Consider the following 21,280-nt stretch of genomic DNA (forward strand, 5'->3'; position numbering starts at 1 on the left):
TTACTAAATCAGGCCCTCTGTTTGTAATTTCTGCATTACTCAAGATGAACAACTTTTTTTTTTTTTTGTATTCCTCCAAGGGTTCAGGCTCTCCATTGAGAAACCCACTTCCATCTTCAGCAATCTGGGCACTCCCAAACATTCCATGCCAGAAGGTGCTGGGCGTGGTTGGCTTTTTGATTCACACTGGCACAAGAGAGGACACTGCTTGGCATCCTGTAAATGTGGTTTAATGCTATAAAAAAAAATTAAAGAACCAGATATTCTACTACAAGACTGGCTTTACAAGACTGCAATAAGCACAAATGAGGCACGCTTCCACAAGATGTGTATCTGACAGTGAAATGTATGATACATCATACATGGGAAATAAGGCTACAGAAATAATCTGCAAAAAAAAAAAGAGCCTTAACAGAACTCCACATTGTCAAGGGCTATGTTTTTGAAAGATATTGATATACAGACTGCAAACAAATGACATGCATTTCCAGGAGCACTACACCATAGTTTATTCTATACATATTGGGAAAAAAAAATGAGAAAAAGCCTTAAGGCCTGATTCAGTAATAAACAATGACGCACATGTCTTCTATGTATTTAAGCTTCAAGACAACTTACTCACAGGCCAATACAGAACGGTGCGCTCAGCTGAGTGCACAGTTAGCCCTCGTTTGGCTGCTCGTTTTCCAGGCGCTATTACCCCTTATACAGTAAGGGGTAGTAATAGCATGTGGAAAACGCACTGCCAACCCCCACCCACCCCTGAAACTAGCGCTCATCACATGCAAATGCATGTTGATGAGCCTATTAGGTATTCAGCCGCAGATTCAAGCTGCACATTTTACTCTCAGACATTAACTCCTGCCTTTGGCAGGAGTTAATATCACGGCCCGGTGCCGTCTGAAATTAAGTTGGAGGTCCCAAAAATAAAAAAAATCTTCTTTAAAAAAAAAAATAAATAAATAAATCTGCCTGTGGGTTGGAAAATGGATGCTGAATTTTGCCAGCGTCCATGTTCCGAACCCATGGCTGTCAGCGGGTTCAACAACTCCCGTAAAATTAAGCGTCTGGCCCTAATTTAAATACTGAATCGCGCACCCAGGAGAGAGGTACCTGGGCGCTCGCCTCGGAGCGCCAGCTCTCCCGCGCAGTTTACTGTATTGGCCTGTCAGTAGGTTGCCTGAAATACATCTGCATATTTTGCCTAAACAGCTCTTGTTTGCCTAACGAGGATATATCTGTTATGTTTTTGTAAGAATGTAAACCCTGGGCCGAGATGAGGGGTCTCCGCCCACAGGGAGGAGCCCTGTGAGCCTCATCGTCTGTAGGCGTGGTCTCAGAAGCGTAGAACACAGCTATATGATAGAGACTTTATTATGAAGGAAGGAAAAGCAGAGCCCGCAGAGCGGGGATGCAAGTAAGTACAGTTCTGAGCAGTAGGGTATACCCAAGGTGATACCACTGATGTGAAGATCCGGTAGTGGCCCGCAGAGCAGGGTAACCTGAGGATGTCTGTACTGTAGATGATGAGAAGGCTGAGGTGCAGGACCTGGAAGTGGATCTTGTAGCTGGTGCGGCAATACCCTGCAGCTCAGGGTATACTGGAACAACTTCTACTGAAGAGGAAACGGTAGTGGCACGGGGTACACCACAGAAAAGCTTCAGTAGAGCTAGTATCGTTGAAGTCTGTAGTAAAGTATTCACAAGTGGTAGTTCCAGGAGAGTGTCCCAAGAAGTGGATCAGGTAGATATCCAAGGCAAGAAGGCCCTCCGAGGAGCGGGTAGCCAGGAATGCGGAAGGGCCCCGGAGGAGTGGGTACCCAGAGCATCCACACGCCAAGAGAGGAATCTGGAAGTGGAAGTCCAAGAATGGCGCGATTTCAGCAATGAGGGAACTCCTTGCTAACTCGTAGTAGCAGAGGACGGTCAGCTTAAGTACGCCCCCAAGGTTCCCCCCCCATGTCGTGTACAACGGAGGCCCTTGCACGCATGTGCGCGCGCCTTAGGTGATTCTGGATACAAGATGGCAGTTGGCAGTGCCCACTGGGGAGGTTGGCATTGGTTGGCGGAGGCTACCTTTCTTCCTAGGATTGACGGTGCAGGGAAAAAAGAGGTGAGCATGAGAGGTCGCAGCCGTCTGCAACCGTCGGGCATAACAATATCCATCAAATTTCACAAGACCAAGAATGGCCATCTCAGTCCTTAGAACAGAGAAGCAGTTCTAGTTCTCAGGAAAAACAAATATAAAAACATATACAAATCTTACTGTATACAAATGTCTGAATATGTAATTGTATCTATCCTGAACACTAGATTGTTCCCACAGAGATCCAAGGAGATTCTCTTTCACTACTCTCGTTTTGCCTAGTTCTGAACCGACTGAGTACTCAGCCCTACTGGCTATGGATTTCATCTTAATTCTAGAGACGCTAATGATCTGCAGACATGCACCAACTCTTTATAGATGCACTTCCTTTGATCTTCTTCTTTGCACCTCCTTTGGAACAACTCAAGAGTAGTAAAGAACTGTTCAGATGACATTAGGATGACATTCGGCCTGGAAAAATGTGCGAAGGCAACTTTCTATGAGGGAAAATTTAAGCAAAACTGAAAACATCTCTTGGACTGAACTCTGTAGTATAAAAGAACTTGAACTGGAAGGTGTATATAAATATTTAAGGGTGGATGAAGGTGTAGCAAATCAGAGCTGCTGAGAGAAAAGAGCAAGGAAGAATACTTTAGGAGATTGAAACTGATTTTGAAAAGTACCTTGACAATGCAAAATAAGATACAAGCTATCAGTCAACTTGAAATTCCTGCACTCTCCCATAGTTTTGGAATAATAATTTGGCCTGATAAAATCTTAAAACAGTTGGTTGTAAGAACAAGAAAACTTTTTTCCTTTTCCATACCCATCAAGTAACCTATAAGAATCAGTTACAAGTCTGTCTTTTTTTTTTTAAACCTGCCTTGCAACAATCGGCACTTATGTCCGTGAGACCTGCAACATGCAATTTGAATTCTGATGCTGAGCGATTGACATTAGCATCCAATGCCCAGGCCAATCGATATGCAGGAACCACAGGGCAGACGGTAGCTTGTTAAAACCCTGTTCCTGATACTGTGCACACAAGAGGCACTTTTGCCGAAATCAGTCCTTCAAGCCCAGGCTATTTAAAAATGCTACAAACTATCCTGTAAGCGTCTGATGGTTTTTAACCTCTGGATGAACTGTTTAAATAAAAATGCCAGCAGCTCTGCAATTCCTTGTTTCTCTTTCTCTCCTTCTTAATTTCCAGCCAGTCTGTCTCCTGTGAAAAATCTGTAAAAAATGCCAGCACCAGTGAAAAGCCTCTGCTTCACGTGGAAAAATCCCCAATGAAAAAAAGAATAGCATTGCAAACGTCACTGGTTACCTTCTTCAAGAAAGCAGATCAAGCAAATTATCCATAAGACTGTCAGTTATGCTATGTATTTTTGTTTTGTTACTTAGATTTTTGGTGGTAAATTCTGTTAGTTAAAATGGTGTCATGGCTTTGGTCTTGGTATCAAACACTATAGCAGTTTCCTATGGAAAAATTGGTTTTGACTTAAATCACAATTAATTCCTGAACACAATGTTTTAAGTATGAGGACTTCCTGTATGCTGAGACTATGTATTCTAAGAGTTGAAGGTGGTATGGGCCTTATAAAAATAGATTTTACGTATAAAACTGCACATTATACTCCTTTATACCTAAGTGCATCACCAGTTCCCAATCAAAAAAAAGTGCTGAAGCATGAATGTAAATGGCCAAAATTGGTCTCTGTCCTTAAGCCTGGACGATCATTTCGGCGAGTGGAAGGAATGAGTGAGAATCCACCAGCCCATGAGGGGAAAGAAGCAACGGAATTTGTAAAACAAGATATAATCAACAAAGAAGGAAAACAAATTGACAAAAGCATAGATATGGTGGGAAATACAGGGATTTGCTTCAGAAACACTATGTGGATCAAAACCTGACTTGGGAAGAGCCAAGGAGAAGTGAGCTTAAATCACAGGATGAGTGATAATTGCAGCACTTGATAGCAGATTATGGACAAGATGGTTGACAACTAGCATAGAAAAAAAAATGGTAAAACAGATAAATGTAGATTCTGTAAAGCTGAAGTAAAAATGGTTATGCATCTCATCGCTGGATGTCAAGTTTGGTCCTTAAACATATACAACCTTTCTTAGAGCCTACTGATTTCCAGCCGGTCTTTCATGTTTTCAACTTAGATTACTGCATTTCATTGCTGACAGGTCTCCGGGCCTATAATCAAAGGCCACTTCAAATCCTACAAAATTCTGCTGCTTGTCTCTTAACTAACACACCCATTCACAAACATATTACATCTGTTTTGTAATCTTTGCATTGGTTCCCGGTTCCCTACTGCATCCAATACAAATTGGCAATCGCTGTTCATAACCTATTAAATAATGTTGCCTTGTGATGGATGTCCTCCTTAAAGCTCTATATTTCATCCTGGTCATTGCACTCCTTCAATCAAGGTAGTCTTGATATACTTTCTTCTACCTTCTATGATGAAACAAAGCAGAGGACTTTTTCAACTGCTGCTGCAATGGTCTGGAACTCTCTCCTGGCACATCTAAGGAGTCTAAAACATATGTTTTTCAAACGTGCCCTCAAAATTTTATATTTTCAAATTGGCTTTCAATATCACCTAGGCAATACACTGCGTGTAGCTTGTCCTTTCTTTTGTCTACTTATAGCTAGGTTTTGTCTACCTGTTTGTAGCTATGTATTTCATTTCTGTATTTTATTTGAACTTTTATATATGTTTTATTGTACCCTGCCCTGGACCATGGAAGGACGTGTTATAAATATTTTAAATGAATAAATAAGTCATGATGTCAGAAGGTCTGTATATGGAAAGGCTTAATAAGGTAATATCTCAACCACTGGAAATTGTATAAACATAACATCACTATACCAGAGAAGCACTGGGCTCACAACCTTGAAGGATCTGTAGAAAATGAAGACATTGTGATTATGTGGGACATTCCTTTTCCAACAGATAAAAAGCTTGAAGGAAGAAAACCAGATATTGTGGTAAATGAGAAAAGTACAAGAACAGCATTGATGAAAGAGGTGTCAGTATCAAGCAACCTATTCTGGGGATTGCATGGAGAAAGAGAAGATCCTCCTATCAAACGATGAAATCGAAGACCAATTGTAGAGGGTGGCACTGGCCTGATTAAAAATAACTTCCAGGCGGATCTGTACATGTTTCCTGTGTATATAACACTATGAACTCCAGAAGGAAGCTCTTTGGCATATTTGCCTTAGGTACAAATTTCGATATTTCCCTGTCTCCAAAGAGCTCATAATCTATTAATACCTCAATTTTGATCCTCTTTGAAGTAACAGAAATGTGTAATATAAATCACACAAAATAAATAAAGCAATGCAGGTATTCAGAAGGGCATTAGTAAATTTGAGAGACTTGAGATCAGACTCTACATGCTCTGGCTTATGAGTGAGGTTCATTCCTGTAAAGATGAGTGCAAAATTAACTCATTTCTAGAGATTACCATGAGAGAATGAAGATCTGATGGAGAAAATAATTGAATAAAGTACACTACCAGCCCCAGAGTGACACAGCCCAGAACTTGTCAGATCTCAGTGTTGGCTGGGAATGCAGAGGAATCAGATCTGTGCCAAGGCCCTGTCTGGGCAGTACACATGCTTGGGATGACAACCTTTTTTTTTTTCTGAATCTCCCCAGTACTAAAAAGTACAGTGAAATTTGTCTAGTTAGCATTAACTATATGAGTCCTTATTTTACCGATTACTGTTTGCTAATCTTTTTCTGTTTGCTGTTCTTATTTGCTAATAAACTCTTTAGTTTGTTAGCTCTGTTCTGTGACTAAGGATCCCAACATTTTTGTATTTGGTCTGTAGGTACATTTCTAAAAACTGTATGTCTCTTAGGTTGTGTGGGGTCTCAATATCCCTAGAATTGACAAGGGGAACCCAGTAGACCAGTGGGAGGTTGCCAGTAAAGGAGCATATGTGTAAGTGGGCCTGAGCAGTACTTGGCAGGATGCTCAAGTGCCACAGGGTTAAACTTGCATGGGTGTTAGGGTAGCACTAAGCCATTATGTGATATCTAGAACAATTAAGATCTGATGCAGAAAGAGAAATAAAGGCTGGAGGAGGAGATTTAGAGAAAAGTGCTGGAGATGTGACTGAGTAACCATAGAGCACCAGAAGAAAGGCATTAGAACAACCAAGATGCACCATAAGAGAAGTGTCAGAACAGATCAATTGGAGAAGCTAAATAAGATACCAGAGGCTGAGACTGGTGCAAGACATGAGAATGAAAACAGTGCAAGATAGGCCAGGATACAGAGTAAGGAAGGACAGGAGAGAGAGACCAGGAGACGGAACAGTTGAGCTCCTGGTCTGTGGAAATAGATATGTATGCTGGGGTCTAGGAGAGAAAGATTGTGCAAGATAAATCTGACATCTAAAGTAAAAAATACAATTAAGATCAACTGTTACTTAACCTTTTGCAAGAAAGTAAAGGCTTTTGCTTGAACAAGCCTTTCTTCCAAAAAAGATAGCACTGATGTACTACTTTTTAACTGGTTTCATTTTTCCTTATTTTTATTTGATGTGGATAAGCTATGACCTATAATTTTTCTTTTTGATATGCCTTACTGAGAATAAGTCATTTGGATTGGTAGGATATAAATAAGCAAGGCCATAATCTTCATAAAAGGACTATCTATTGATATCACAGAAATAAATCATTCAATATTGTGCATGAAACTCATAAGTGAGAATCCTACCAACAAGGATACAAGGTCAAAAGAAAAGGAAAAAGATAAATTCTCCTTGGGAAAAGACATACAGAGGAAAAAAATAAGATCATTGTATGCACAAGTTTACTGGTAGAGGAGTACGTCAAAAGATGAAGGATGTAAAAATTGAGAGAAATTTAAAACCTCAAGGCAAAATGTACTGTACCAACAGAAGGAAACATTAAATTTATATATTTCCAGTAACAATTGAAAATAGAAGCAGAAAAGCTGCAGCAATATGAAGAAAACAGAAATTAGAGAATAACATTTTAGACCATCATCACCAAAGCCAAAACAGAAGAGAATCCTATAGAACATAATATAGAAGCAGAATGGCTACCTAGCACACAGGAGAATATTGAAAAAGCAACATCCAGACTATGGCATGACCTGAAAGAGTACCACCTCACAAACTGCAAAAATTAATTGGTCAGACAGAATTAACATTATAATAGCTAATTGGAAGGAGAAGTATTCTTCCTGCTAAGGGAAACCCAAATAACATCCCCAAAAATTACCACCCAATAATGTGCCTACCTACAATCTACAAGCTGTTCACTGCAATAGATGCAGATGGAATTATACGATCATGGAAACAGGCAACAAAAGAGGAACATATGGCACTAAAGACCAGCTGATACTGATGCCAAGTAAAGCTATCATGCCCAGGTGTCAGGTTGAAAACTAAATATAGCTTAGATGGACTATGAAAAAGCTTTTTGATACTATATCATACTCTTGGATAATAAATTGCCTTGAAATGTACAGAGTAATCCTTGAATTGGAGTACCTTAAGTTTACCATGAAAATTTGGCAGACTACATACATCTGTTATGAAAATGGACAGTGTGCCATTCCTAACATCAAGGGCCAGCAAGGAATATTTCAGGGAGATTCCCCTTTACCACTGCCAGTGAATCCACGGAGTACTCATTAACTCCTTGGACTATGGATTTAGCCTTAATTTTGAGGCTAAGATTGCCAACTAACTCCAGACTTTCAGGGCAGGTTAATAGAATCCTGTTTTTACCCCACTGCCTACATGGACTGGTAGTTCCGGCATTCCTGTTGATTTCTCTAGAAATGCCAGATAACTATTCCATGCAGACAGTGAGGGTAAAACTCCAGGCCTGGATCAGCCTGGCCTAAAAATCTAAGTTGGAAACCCTGCTAGAGATTGTAATGATCCACGGATAACAACATACCTGCCTTTTTGTAGATGATTTGAAGCTTTATTTTTCCTGTGATCATTTATCTAGTGTATCAATTTTGAGCAACATCAGGATGACCCTTGGCCTGCACAAATGTGCTTAGACAACTCACCTTAAAGGAAAATAAAGTAAGACTGAAAACATTACTCTGAAGAATATAACATAAAAGAAATCAGTAGGAAGGAGTAAGTAGAAGGTGCAATAATCCAGCATAGGTTACTGAGAGAGGTCAGCAAACAATACTTTGGGAGCCTGAAATTGATATTGAAAAGCACTTCAGCAGCGCAGAACAAGATAAGCTATCAATCAATCAATCCCTGCACGCTTTTAAGTTTTGGAACAGTAGACTGGCCCAGTAAAGATCTCAAATAGTTGAATGTACGAACAAAACACCTTCACCCATCAAATAAGAATCTGTATATGCTGAGATTGTACATCCCTGGAGCTGAGGTTGTTTGGGCCTTATAGATTACTTACATAGAGCAGCTACAGTAGTCATTCAAACATACCTGTAAACAGCTTTGAGCTGCGTCCTAAGCGGTATATAAATGAGAGAGAGAAAATAAATACAAATATAAAATCAACAGATCCAAAAACTCAAAAAGGAAAATGAATGAGTGGCTGAAACTGGTCTCCATCTTCAAACTTGGACAATCGTTTTGACGAGTAGAAGGAATGAATCAGAATCTACCAGGGCATGAGGGGAAAGAAGCAACAGAATTTACAAAACAAGAGAACATTCTTTAAACAATTGGACCAGCAAACAAAGAAAAACAATTGGGGGGAAAAACACATACCGTGGGAGGTACATTTTACTTCTGCAACCACATGTGGATGAAAACCTGATACAAGAATGGCTAAGGAGAGGTGAACTTAAATCCTAAAGGTGAGAGAGTGATGATTGCAGTACAGGACAATGGACTAAGGACAAGATGGATCACAGCAAGCATTTTAGAGTGGCAAAGGGAGAAATACAGATTCTGCAAAACAGAACTGGAAACGATTACGTATCTTGTTGCTGGGTGTCATGTGCTGATGTCAGAAGGCCTGAATATAGAAAGACATAAGTGGCTGAGCTCACCCATTAGAAACTGTGTAAACATTATAACATAAAGGCACCAAGAAAGCATTGGGATTATGATGCCAAAAGAATTGTTAAGAATGAAGACATTGTGAACACCTAAGGTACTGGAGGCCAAAAAAAAGTGGTAGGCAAACTGTCCCAATTTATCGGACTTGAAAATTTATTTTCTTAATCATTTCTTCAAGAATTAGTGAACTTCAAGCACTAGTAACTTGTGAAACCTACACTGTCTCATTACAATATAACAGTCCTAAGGTCTCATCTGAAATTTCTGCCAAAGGTGGAATACCATTTTTCATGTGAACCAGGAAATAGGCAAAACTATCTTCTATCCAAAAATTCATGCTCACATGGCAAGAGAGCTCTCCATACGCTGCATTGCAAACAAGCTCTCTTACTAACTAAGGAGGACTGAGACTCGTAGAAAAACTACTCCAACTCTTCATTTCCATCAATCCTAACTGTCTAGGGTTTTTTTTTTTTTTTTTTATTAAGGCTTTTATATACCGACTTTCTTGATACAAATCAAATCAACCAGTTGTTAACCAGTTGACTAGCATACACTTTGCCTGTAGCAAAGTGTATGCTAGTCAACTGGTTAACAGCCTCTAACCAAATCTGCTGTACTGGAAAGCCTCTTTGGGTTCTAGTGAAGAAACCCCCTCCCATATCCCCCAACCTCAAAAAAAAAAAAAATCATCATAGGATCCATTTTCAAAATGGTGCTGACCTGACCTGGGGTAAGGTCCAGGGGGAGAGAGACTCTTATCCTATTTTAAAAGGGTTGGGGAGGGGCCGTCGCTTCACAAACACCTAATTTCTATTTTCAGCTTGGGATGTCTGGGCTGCCTTGAATGGTGGCCCCGGAGTGAAGAAGAGGGTCTGCTTTGATGCCCACCCACACCTCCTTTTTTTTTTTTTTTTTTTTCCTCAAACATGGCCCTTTAAGGCAGGGGTGGGTAATTCCAGTCCTCAAGGGCCGCAGACCGGTCAGGTTTTCAGACTATCCCTAATGAATATGTATTGGAGATATTTTCATGCATACTGCTTTAGTTATATGCACATTGCAACCATGCATATTCATTAGGGATATCCTGAAATCCTGACCAGTTTGCAGCCCTTGCGGATTGGAATTGCCCACACCTGCTTGAAGGTGATGGCAGCCCCATAATATTGGAGGCTGCCATTGCATGTAAAGGGCTGATGCTGCATTGTTTTGCCCTGCAGTGTTTTACTGGGAGACAAAGCAATATAGCTGCAGTGGGGTTTGTTTGGGGTTTTTTTTTGGGGGGGGGAGAGGACCATTCACAGCAAACCCCCCCCCCCCCCCAATTGATGCATCCAACTATTAGATTGTATTCCCTTTTGAGGATAGGGAAATACCTATAGTACCTGAATTAATCTGCTTTGAAATGCCTGAAAGGCAAAATATAAATCAAATAAAAGCTTATGCAAAGCAGCAACCTGGTCCTTGCCTCATATGTTTACTTTGCATTATATCTGGACCAGCCAGCAAATAAAGATAGTGCCTTCAGTCAAGCAGAACTGGAGAATCTGTACACAGAAATTCCTCACCTCTCACATACTATTAGATAGAGTTGCTTCTGAATATTTGGAACAATACTTCTCGGATACCAGAGCAACACTGATATGGCACATTAAATCCTGCTTGTTAGCGGAGCAAGCAAAGTTGTTCACCTGTAACAGATGTTCTTTGTAGATGACTGGATTAATCACACAGACCCACCTACCTCTCCAAGAGTTGGACTTATGTTTTTAAGCTAAGCAGACTGTGGGGGACTGCTGTGTGCAGGAGAGGGCATATATGCGTAGACTTTTACACTAATTCTGAGATCTGGGAGAGCTGTTCATCCTGGTGCTGTTGAATGACATCACCCCACTTGTGCGTCTGATTAATCCTGCTGTCTATGAAAAAACTTCTGATACGGCTAAACAAATTTGCTCTCCTGCTGTTCGATCAGTTTGCTTTTTGTTGACTTTGGCGTGTGTGTGTGTGTGATTGTGATGAATGGTAGCAGTCTTCTGCTATAGACACAGGTGGTCTCCAGATACTGACATAAAACTCTAGGCATCTTGCTGGAGATGGAGTAGGGCTGTGGTGATACAGTTATGGACAAAAGGGCAGTCTGCATAGGCCAAGAGGCTCTTATCCATCTACTACTGTGTTGCTAAAGTAGCCTTTGAATATCTATTTGCCTGTTCTTTCCTATTTTTCTCCTTCTGTGATTTTATTCCTCATTGACTTTTGTGATTTGATTTTTTTTAATGCATAGATATGTAGAGAGAGTATAATATATATATATATATATATATATATATATATATATTTTTTTTTATAGTTTCTACCCTTGCTTTAGAAATCCTTCCCCATGAGGCTGTTCTTGAGCAAAAGGAGAGTACCATAGCTAATGAGGTCAAACTGAGGTGTGAAAATTGCTAATTGAAAACTGTCAAAATCCTTGTAACCCTTATTCCTCCACCGAAGTTAGAGAAAAAAAAATATCAGGCATGACATGGTTTTGTTTCAGTTCTGGACTAAAGTATTTCAAAATGTAAAATTTGTGGTGGCAACAGTGCTTTAAGCAATCTACTGTACAATTTTTTTTTTCCAGTGAACATCCATAAACAGCCTGCAGTATTGGGGAGAAAACTTACCTGTGGGAAAGTTAGATGACATAAGGATGTGTTTAACACCCTCCCACCCCCCCAAAAAAAAAAAAAATCAAAACCGTTCTTTACTCATTTTACAGTTTAACACATTAAAGTGCACTGTGATAATCTGAGTGGTGGTATAGCTTGGACTGTGGATAATCCTCATGTCAGATTTTTGTTAGCCTAGCATGTGGCACAAAGCTGCTCTCTTCAATAGAGATGTCTGAGGAGGCCAGAGTAAACCGCAGCTCCTTTGGTGGGTTTTTAGACTGTCTGTGTGTACTGTATGCGCGTGTGATTTCCACAGGCTGTTTTTAATATTACACTACACCTTTTTTATTAAACTCTGTTTTCCCCTTAACAACTGCCACCACATCAAAACAGAGTAGGATTACCTTTCCTACCCCCTGTCAGCAGCACTAATAAGGTTAGGATTCCAGGCGATGTGGGGACTGGCTTAATCTCCACGTGGTTCGAGTTGTCTGCAGGAGCAGCAGAGAACCCGAGGAGGACGGGACGACTTGAGCAATAGCAGGCAGGATAGTGTGCGGGCAAACATGCCCTGGGACAGGGCTATTTCTAGGGGCTCGCTCCAGGACTGGTCTGAGCGTTCTTTTTTCCTTTACTATTACAGGATGGAGGATGAAGCGGTGCTGGACAGAGGGGCTTCCTTCCTAAAGCACGTCTGTGATGAAGAAGAGGTAGAAGGTAAGAGCAATCTGTGACAAGAGGGCAGCGATGATGAAATAAATGAACTAACCTTCACATTTTTTTCCCATGATTCAGTTGTTTTTTTTTTTGTATTCTTTTGCTAAGATTAATTTCTTTTCAAGAATTTGCTGGTGTGATGGAAAACAACTTTTCAGTACTGTCCAATAGGACACCTACAACTTCCTTTAAAAAAATTTTTTTTTGATTTTTAATTTTTGATGAGAATTAACCTGAAAGTTGAAAGAAGTTTAGTGCTATCATTGTAAGAGTGGTGACAATCATGTTCATCTGTAAGCCAGCAGGCTGATATAAAGTAGGCCATTCAAGATCTGGAGGAGCGAAGTGTTCTTTTTTAAATAGGAAATAGAGCAGATTTTGTTTCTTTTGTTTTTGTTTTTTCCCTTTTATATATAGCACAGTTTTTAAAGGTAACTAGTTACTCAGATAGGCCTGGTTGAAAGTTGTTCCTCCCCCCCCCCTTCAGAGCAGCTAAAAATATGCATAGGCATTCACAACACACCCACTTATGTTTTTTTAGCTAGATTAAAAAGAGGTGTTCCTTGGATGTATTTGGAGTAGTGTGTGAGGGGGGTGTATAAGTAATGTATGTGCATTTTGGATTCCTAAACAAAAATGTGGTTGTCGATATTCAGCCATGAAAAGGCTAGTTAAATTAGCCAGATATAGCTATCCAGTTAAGGTAACAGGGATATTCAGAGGTGTGGCCATGCTGCTGAATATCCCTGGCTGTCATAAAGTTAGTCGGATAAGTATATCTGGCCAACTTTAGGATAGCCCACGGTTTGACCAAAGTTAGCCACATAAGTTAAGTGGCAAACCCTGAATATCTGAATTAGCAGCATAATTTATGTGGCTAACTCTGTCTTGCCTGGAAACCCTTCCTGCCAGCCCCAGAATACCCTCCATTTATGTGGCTAAATTCCAGTTGCATAAATCATTCGCCTAGAATTTAGCTGCATGCAGCTTTAAATATAGCCGGATAGCCATTTAGATGGATAGCTTTTCAGTTATCTGTCTAAATGGCTTTTGAATATCGACCTTGTGGTGTTTTGCTTTCATTTTTTCACCCATGCAGGTGTAAAAGCTTTTTGTGCTGCTGTACCTTGGGGCCAGTTTTCAGAGGGAATCTACCCTCATTATTTGCTTTTTGAATTTTGGCTTGCAAGGTCTGTGGGTGTACAAAAGCATCTACATGCTCAGAGGCCATCTAGTGAAAATCGCTTCCCTGGTTTGGAAGCAAGTAATGAGTTCACTTCCCCCAGCATTTCCTGGGAGCTGCAGGCTTGGAATGTGATGCAACTGCTGCAGGGAGGTGTTGTAATGAGACCACTTTTTTTTTTTTTTTTTTTTTAAGGCACCAGTGCAGTTCAGATGACAGCAGAAGAAGGCTGCATGTCAAGCTTACTTATCACATCTGCAATTTAAACCTTTTTCCCCATTATTGTTCCACAAATGACTGATTATTATTTTGTATAAATTCAAACTCTGCCTTCAACAGAAAGGGGTCTAATTTATTAGGATCTGGATCACCAGTGTTGGGGGAGGGGGGAAGGAGAATGTAAGCTGCATATCACAAGTGTTGGATCAGTTTTACTTCTTTGAGATAGGAGTTCTTCCCACCCCCTGTTGGTGAAAGAGGTGAGTATATGAGAGAGGTTATGAAGATGTGCTACTTTGTTACTTCCCCTTCTGCTTCTCCTCTGGGTCCAATTTCCATTCTAACTTATATTTCTCTTCCTTTCAATATCATCTCCTGGTGTTCTCCATTTTTTTTTTTTTTTAAATCTGTTGTCTCTCCCAATTTTGACCTCCACTGATGCTTTCCTGTACAGAAATGACATGTGTTCAGTATGAAAAGCATGTGGAGTAGCAGCCTAGTGGTTACAGCAGCAGGCTGAGAACCAGGGGAAGCCAGGGTTCAAATCCTGCTGACACACTCCTTGTGACTTTGGGTAAGTCACTTCACTCTCCATTGTCTCAGATTTACTCTCCATTGTCTCAGATTTACTAAGGCGTTTCTCCCATTCTGTGTCTACAGGAAAAATGCTTAGTAAATGAAGCGTCTTAGATTAGAAACATGATGGCAGAAAGACCGTGTGCCACATCCAGCCTGCCCATTCGTCCAAGTAAATTAGCATTATAGTTCTCATCACTTTCTTAAGAGATCCCCTGTACTTATCCCATGCTTTCTTGAATTCAGGTGCTATTTTTGTTTCCACCACTTACACTGGGAGGCTGTTCCACAAGTCTACCATCTACCATTCTTTCTGTAAAGAAATATTTCCCAAGATAACTCCTAAGTCTGTCCCCTTTCAACTGTATCTCATGACCCCTCGTTTTAGAGCATCCTTTCCATTGAAAACAGCTCACCTCCTGTGCATGGAAACCTTTGAGATATTTGAACGTCTCTATCATATTTCCCTTATCTTGCCTTTCCTCTAGGAGTATAGATCTTAGTCTATCCCCATATACTTTAGAACAAAGACCACTGACCATTTTAGTTGCCACCCTCTGGTTCGACTCCATCCTGTTTATATCCTTTTGAAGGTGCTATGTTCAATTCTCCAGAATTGTACATAGCATTCCAAGTGAGGCTTCACCAGGGACCTATACAGGGGCAATATCACCTCCCTTTTTCTGCTGACCATTCCTTTCCCTATGTAGCCAAGCGTCTTTCTGATTTTTACCGTCACTTTATTCATCTGTTTGGCCACCTTAACATAATCCGATTCAATCGTCCCCAGATCCTGCTCTTCCTTTGTGCTTACAGTTGAAGAATTTCACCTCCCATACCGTTCCTTTCCTTCAGCTTTTGGCACCCTAAATGAACTCCTGTGCATTTTTTAGCATTAAATCTTAGCTGCCAGACCTTAGACCATTCCTCAAGCTTTGCTAGATTCCTTCTCATGTTTTCCACCTCTTCCTGGCTGTTCACCTTGTTACAGATTTTTGTATCATTGGCAAAAAGACAAACCTTTCCTGACAACCCTTTTGTTGTTCACAAAAAATGTTGAAAATTAACTGGTCCAAGGACCGATCCCGCTAGTAACAACTCCCTCCTAAGATAACTCCATTTACCACTACCCTTTGTTGCCTCCCAGTCAGTCATTCTAGCATCCATACCAAGGGCGCACAATTTATTTATAAGTCTTATATTTAGAACTGTGTCAAAGACCTTGCTGAAATCCAAGTCTAGTGCTCCCCCTTGATCCAACTCTCTGGTCACCCAGACAAAGAAATTGATTAGATTTGTCTGACAAGATTTACCTCTGGTAAAACCATGCTGCCTCAGAACTTGCAATCTATTGGATTCCAAAAATTGCACTATCCTCTGTTTTAGCAGCAATTCCATTAGTTAGTTTGACCTCTGAGATGAACAATCTGGCTTCTGGTTTCCAGCCTCTTCCTTACTTTCACTTTTATGAATAGGAACCATATCTCCCCTTTTCCAGTCCTCTGGAACTACTCCAGAGACTAAAGGAGCATTGAAAAGGTCAGCCAGTGGAGCTGACAGGACATATCTGTGCTCCCAAATATTCTTTAAATTTAGACATCCTGTTCTGAAAATTGATTGTTTACCTCCCTTCCAATCTTATTTGTGCTTGTTTTATGTGGTCCTGCTCCAGGACCTTCCACAGTGAACATTGAACAGAAATGTAAGCCACTTTTTTCCTCATCAGCCTCTACATATTCCTTCCCTTCATCGTTTGAGTATTACAATGCCACTTTTGTACTTCCTTCTATCATTAACATATCTTTAAAAAAAAAAAGCCCCCCCTTTTTACCATATTTGCTATTTTTCTTCTGTTTGAATCTTCACATTCCTGACTACTTTCCCTGCTTCTCTTAATTTTTCCAGATATTGTCGCTTTCTGCAGTCTCTTGTAGCTTATGAATGCTAACCTTTTCTCCCTTACCTTTTTCAGCTACTTTAGAAAACCATGATGGTCTCTTTCCCATTCCCTTTATTTACATTCCTAACAAAAAATATTAGTTTGCTATCTAAACAAGGAAGCCATTCACAATTAGCGTTGTCAAATGTAGATAAAAAGCTATTTGGGAAAAAAATATTGGTGAACTGGTTAAAACACATTTTGCCTAGTTTAATTTTGTTGGTGTAAGCAGGATTCGTTAAAGGGAGAAGAACTAGTGTTAATATTAGAATTGCAGTTCTTTTAATATTGTGTAAGGGGCTAAAGGTGAAAGTCCCAGTGCTGATAGGACTCTTTGCAGAGAAGGCCTTTTGACAGGATCACTTGGTCTTTTTTTCTGCTTAGTTTTGGAGGGTATGGTTTTTCAAGGATTTATATGGGAAGCAATCTGGGTGGTTGTACATGAACCCAATTGCAAGTATATGGGTGAATGGGATTTTATCTCATGTCGCGAGGTACGAGGCAGGGATGTTCCCTTTCTCCCATATTTTTCATTCTAACGTTGGAACCCCTGGAGATAACTTTTTTGAGGGATATAAGCAGTCCATAGACATTAGGCAAAACGGCTCCCATCTGTTTCTTTTCACAGATGATATACTGCTATTTCTACCAGAAGCAAAGATTCAAATAATGGAGACATTAATGTTTTTCAGTAGATATGGGAATTTCTCCAGTTTTAAAATGAGGAGAAGTCAGAAGCATTAGATTTATCTGGGATGCTAGAACAAAACTGGGGGAACTTTTTCCCTTGAAATGGGCACAGCAGAAAATTAAATATATAGAAGTATATATCCATAGAGAACTGTCCGCATGGTATATGAGTAATTTAGTTCCCATTATGAAAGTTTTTAAGTCCAAATTGCAGATTTGGATGCATCTTCCTTTAAACGCAATGGGCAGGATAGCTCTGATAAAAATGATGTTGCTTCTGAAAGTGCTCTATATTTTACAAATTTATCCAGAGTGGTGAAAAAGAAATATCTTTTAAGTAAACATAAAATGTGCTCACAATTCATTTGGAAAGAGAAAAGAGTCAGTCTGTCTATATTGAAAATGGCGGCACCAATAGATGCAGGGGCTTGGGGATTTCCTAACTTCTGGTATTACAATATAGGATGTATGTTAACGTTACTTGGAGACTGGATTCGAATGAATAATATCTACTCTGACATATGGCTGGAGCAGTTGGTGGTAGTGCCTCTTGATCTAAAGTTTATGCTACATGCTCAAATAGACAGATTACAAAAATAGATATGAAAATTTTACCTCATGTGCTTTTTCACGTTTTACAAACCCATAAAAATGGTATTTGAAAAAATCTTTTACTGACTCTAATTTTACTTATTCTAACCTTTTACCCATGATTATAATCTCAAAGAAAAAAATAAACATTTATCTGTTGAATTTCATTGTTTTAGTTCTTCTCATTTGTTTTATCTTTTCTCTCTTTACTTTTATTTTACTTAAACACTCCAAACGACCAAAGTGCTCAAATACAACCCAAATTTCCCGTCAGTGACAATGTTTCGGCACTTGCTGTGCCTGCCTCGGGGGAGGTGCAACAATCAGTGATTCTTTCTCAACCCCAAAGATTTTAAACAAAAGTGTCTTTTGTAACTCCCCCGAGGCAGGCACAGCAAGTGCCGAAACATTGTCACTGACGGGAAATTTGGGTTGTATTTGAGCACTTAAAGAGAGAAAAGATAAAACAAATGAGAAGAGCTAAAACAGTGAAATTCAACAGATAAATGTTTATTTTTTCTTTGAGATTTATAATCATTGGTAAAAGGTTAGAATAAGAAAGTCTGGAATAGGTAAAAGATTTTTTTCAAATAACGTTTTTATGGGTTTGTAAAAAGTGGAAAAGTACATGAGGTAAAATGCTGTGCTCAAATGATACTGGTTGCAGCCCACTGCGGGCAAGAACCTGTGGATTATAACCATTGAGTACTATTAGTTCTGATACTTTTTCCCTTTTTAAGTTTTTTTTTTTTTTTTTTTTTTTTTTTGTATAAAGAATTATATTCCCTTTGATGTACTAGTTTTCCTTCGTAAATTTGATTAATGCCAGGAGCAGCTGGAATTCCAGAAATTAGATTTCTTGGTCTACAAACAACTCTCAAGTTACATTGCCTCTGTTATACCAAAACCAATAAAAGGCTACTGCAAATTTATCAGATGGGGAAAGTACATACTACCAAAAATGTATAAATATTTGCAGGTTCAAACCAAATATACTATATTACCTGATCTAGCAGATAAATGGGGGAAAGATTTTAATGAACTTATTGAGGATGAGAATGTGTATGCTCTCTCATGTATAAAACTAGAATATCTGCCTCAATGAGAGATCAGCAATTCAAAATATTGCATAGGATAGGGATGTCACCTATTAGAGCCTATCAGATGGATTGCCACTCTGTCAGAGTGCTTAAAATGTTCTGCTACTGATGCCACAATATTTCACAATTTATGGAAGTGTCCCTTGGTGCAAGGGTTTTGGGATTCAATATTGCAAGCTATTTCATATTTGCTTATTATGTTTGCCTCAGCGTTCCTAGCTATGCTTGTTGGGGCTGTCTTTGCCAGAGCCATGTAGTGTTAAAGAAAACATGAGGTTTATGATTAAGGGGTTGTCAATTGCAAAGAAATGCATTTTGGCAAAATAGCTCTCACCGAAAATATCCACTAAAGAATTCTGGACTACAGAACTAGTGGAGTTACTCACCCTGGGCTATAAGTCATGGTCATCTAAACCTCAGAAGTCATTTAAAACATTTTTAGAAATTTGGGGTGCTTTTATAGTCAGTTTGCCAAAGGAAATCCAAGACTAGATTTCCCTTTGAAAAATGAAAGTTCTTCTCTTATACATCACATTATTATTACTGTTAATTATTTGTGGCATGGCAGTGTTAGTATTGGATTTTGACAATTTTATGATGCTACTTGCTGACCATTGTCTCATTCCTGTAAGGGGGGATGAGTAGGGGATTTGTGAGGGAAGAGGAAATAGGAATTCCTTTGTATTGTGATAGAAAGGCTTAGATTGGTATTTTCAGATGTGATGTTCATTGTTAAATATTATATGCCAGTAAAATGATCTACACACAAAAAAAAACATTAGTTGCCCTAGATCAGTGGTTCCCAACCCTGTCCTGGGGACCCCCCAGCCAGTCGGGTTTTCAGGATAACATGCAAATTTTCTCTCATGCATATTCATCGTGGATATCCTGAAAACCCGACTGGCTGGGGGTCCCCAGGACAGGGTTGGGAACCACTGCCCTAGATTTTTCCAACCAGCTAATGACTCCTTGAGATGCTCCCCCATTTTGAGGGAGTTGGTTTTCCTGAAATCTAGGACCCTTGCCATCTCTTGTGTCCTAATATTGAACCACACCATTTGGTGGTTACTGGTTTCCAGATTATTCTCTACAACATCAGAAATACTGTCCTTGTTGGTAAAGCACCAGGTCCAGTATTGCACCCTCCCATGTGGGTTCTGTTATTAGTTGATAGAACAGCTCAGTGCAGAGAATCCAGGATCTCCCTGCTTCTAGAGGATACTGCACTTGGGATGTCACAATCAACATTGGGAAGATTAAAATTCCCCAGCAGCAGCACCTCCCTTTTTATAGCAATCCTGTGAATATCCTCCATTAAATCTCTATCCATCCCTTCTGTCTGTGATGGAGGTCTATATATTACACCAATATAAATGTTTATTATTTTTTATTTTTATTAACACGTATATATTGCTTATACACCAAGGGCTAAGCCATGTACAATAACATATTTATTTTATTTTATTTATTAAGGCTTTTATATACCGAATTTCTTGATACAAATCAAATCAATTCGGTTTACAATGAACTAAGTAGAATATACAATTAACCAATCAACAAGAGATACAGAGCATACAGTTACATTATAACAAGGAAGCCTTAACTTGGAGTAGGAAAATAAAGAAGGGGTGAACGGAGCAATAAATATATAAAGTGCAATAAAATAGAATAAATACTATATACAGTGGAGGGGGCTAGGAGCCAACCTCTCTTTAATGGATATTAGGCATACATAAAATCATATAAAAAATAATATAATACATTACCTTAAATAATCAACTAAATGAAACTATAAAAGAGATACATAAAACAATAAAATCAAATAAAAACCTAACAGACACAAAATAAACCAGGTAGCTTAATACGTATTTTAAAAGTTGGTAATATTAAAAATAAGCTTGCTTAAATAAGAGCTTTTAACATGGATTTAAGATTTAACACAATCAGTTTGCCTCGATGCTTAGTGGAGAGAATTCCAAAATGTTGGTGCTACTACTGAGAGCTCAATCTTTTGTTACCTGGTATGTCAAGAGGCCCCCACTGCTGAAATCTCGGGACTCGTGATTGACAGTAAAGTCTAACTAAAGCATTGGACCAAGGACGAACAGTTGAAATCAATTTGTGAATAATTACCCCAACTTTATACATCACTCATTGGGATTTTCTATTCCCTCTTTACAGATTAACCCGTGCCTCCTCTATATATAGGACAGTATTAAAGCAACAGCATTGTACCCCAGTATAATTATATCCCAGTCATGGTTTTTCCATGTCTGTAACAGTTACTATATCTAAATCAGCTTCTACCATGACTGCCTCTAGATCTAGGATTTTGAGTATTAGTGTATATAGCTTTCCAAATATTGCCTTTTTCCCCATATTTCCCATTTCTATGTGAGTATTTGTTTTACTTACCTTTAGGGTTTTATTCACCCATCCCTGATGATTTTAGT

At 39.3% G+C, this 21,280-nt stretch overlaps 1 protein-coding gene across 1 annotated transcript in view; it reads left to right on the plus strand.

Moving 5' to 3' along the window:
• Window positions 1–21,280, plus strand: part of SLC4A4 (solute carrier family 4 member 4) — a 782,778-nt gene that overhangs the window by 111,876 nt on the left and 649,622 nt on the right. The window contains exon 4 of the mRNA XM_029598711.1: window positions 12,456–12,529. Within this exon, the coding sequence (XP_029454571.1) occupies window positions 12,456–12,529 (74 nt within the window). The remainder of the gene's footprint in view (window positions 1–12,455; window positions 12,530–21,280) is intronic.

The sequence above is a fragment of the Rhinatrema bivittatum genome, chromosome 1 (genome assembly GCF_901001135.1).
Source record: "Rhinatrema bivittatum chromosome 1, aRhiBiv1.1, whole genome shotgun sequence".
NCBI classification, from domain to species: Eukaryota; Metazoa; Chordata; class Amphibia; order Gymnophiona; family Rhinatrematidae; genus Rhinatrema; species Rhinatrema bivittatum.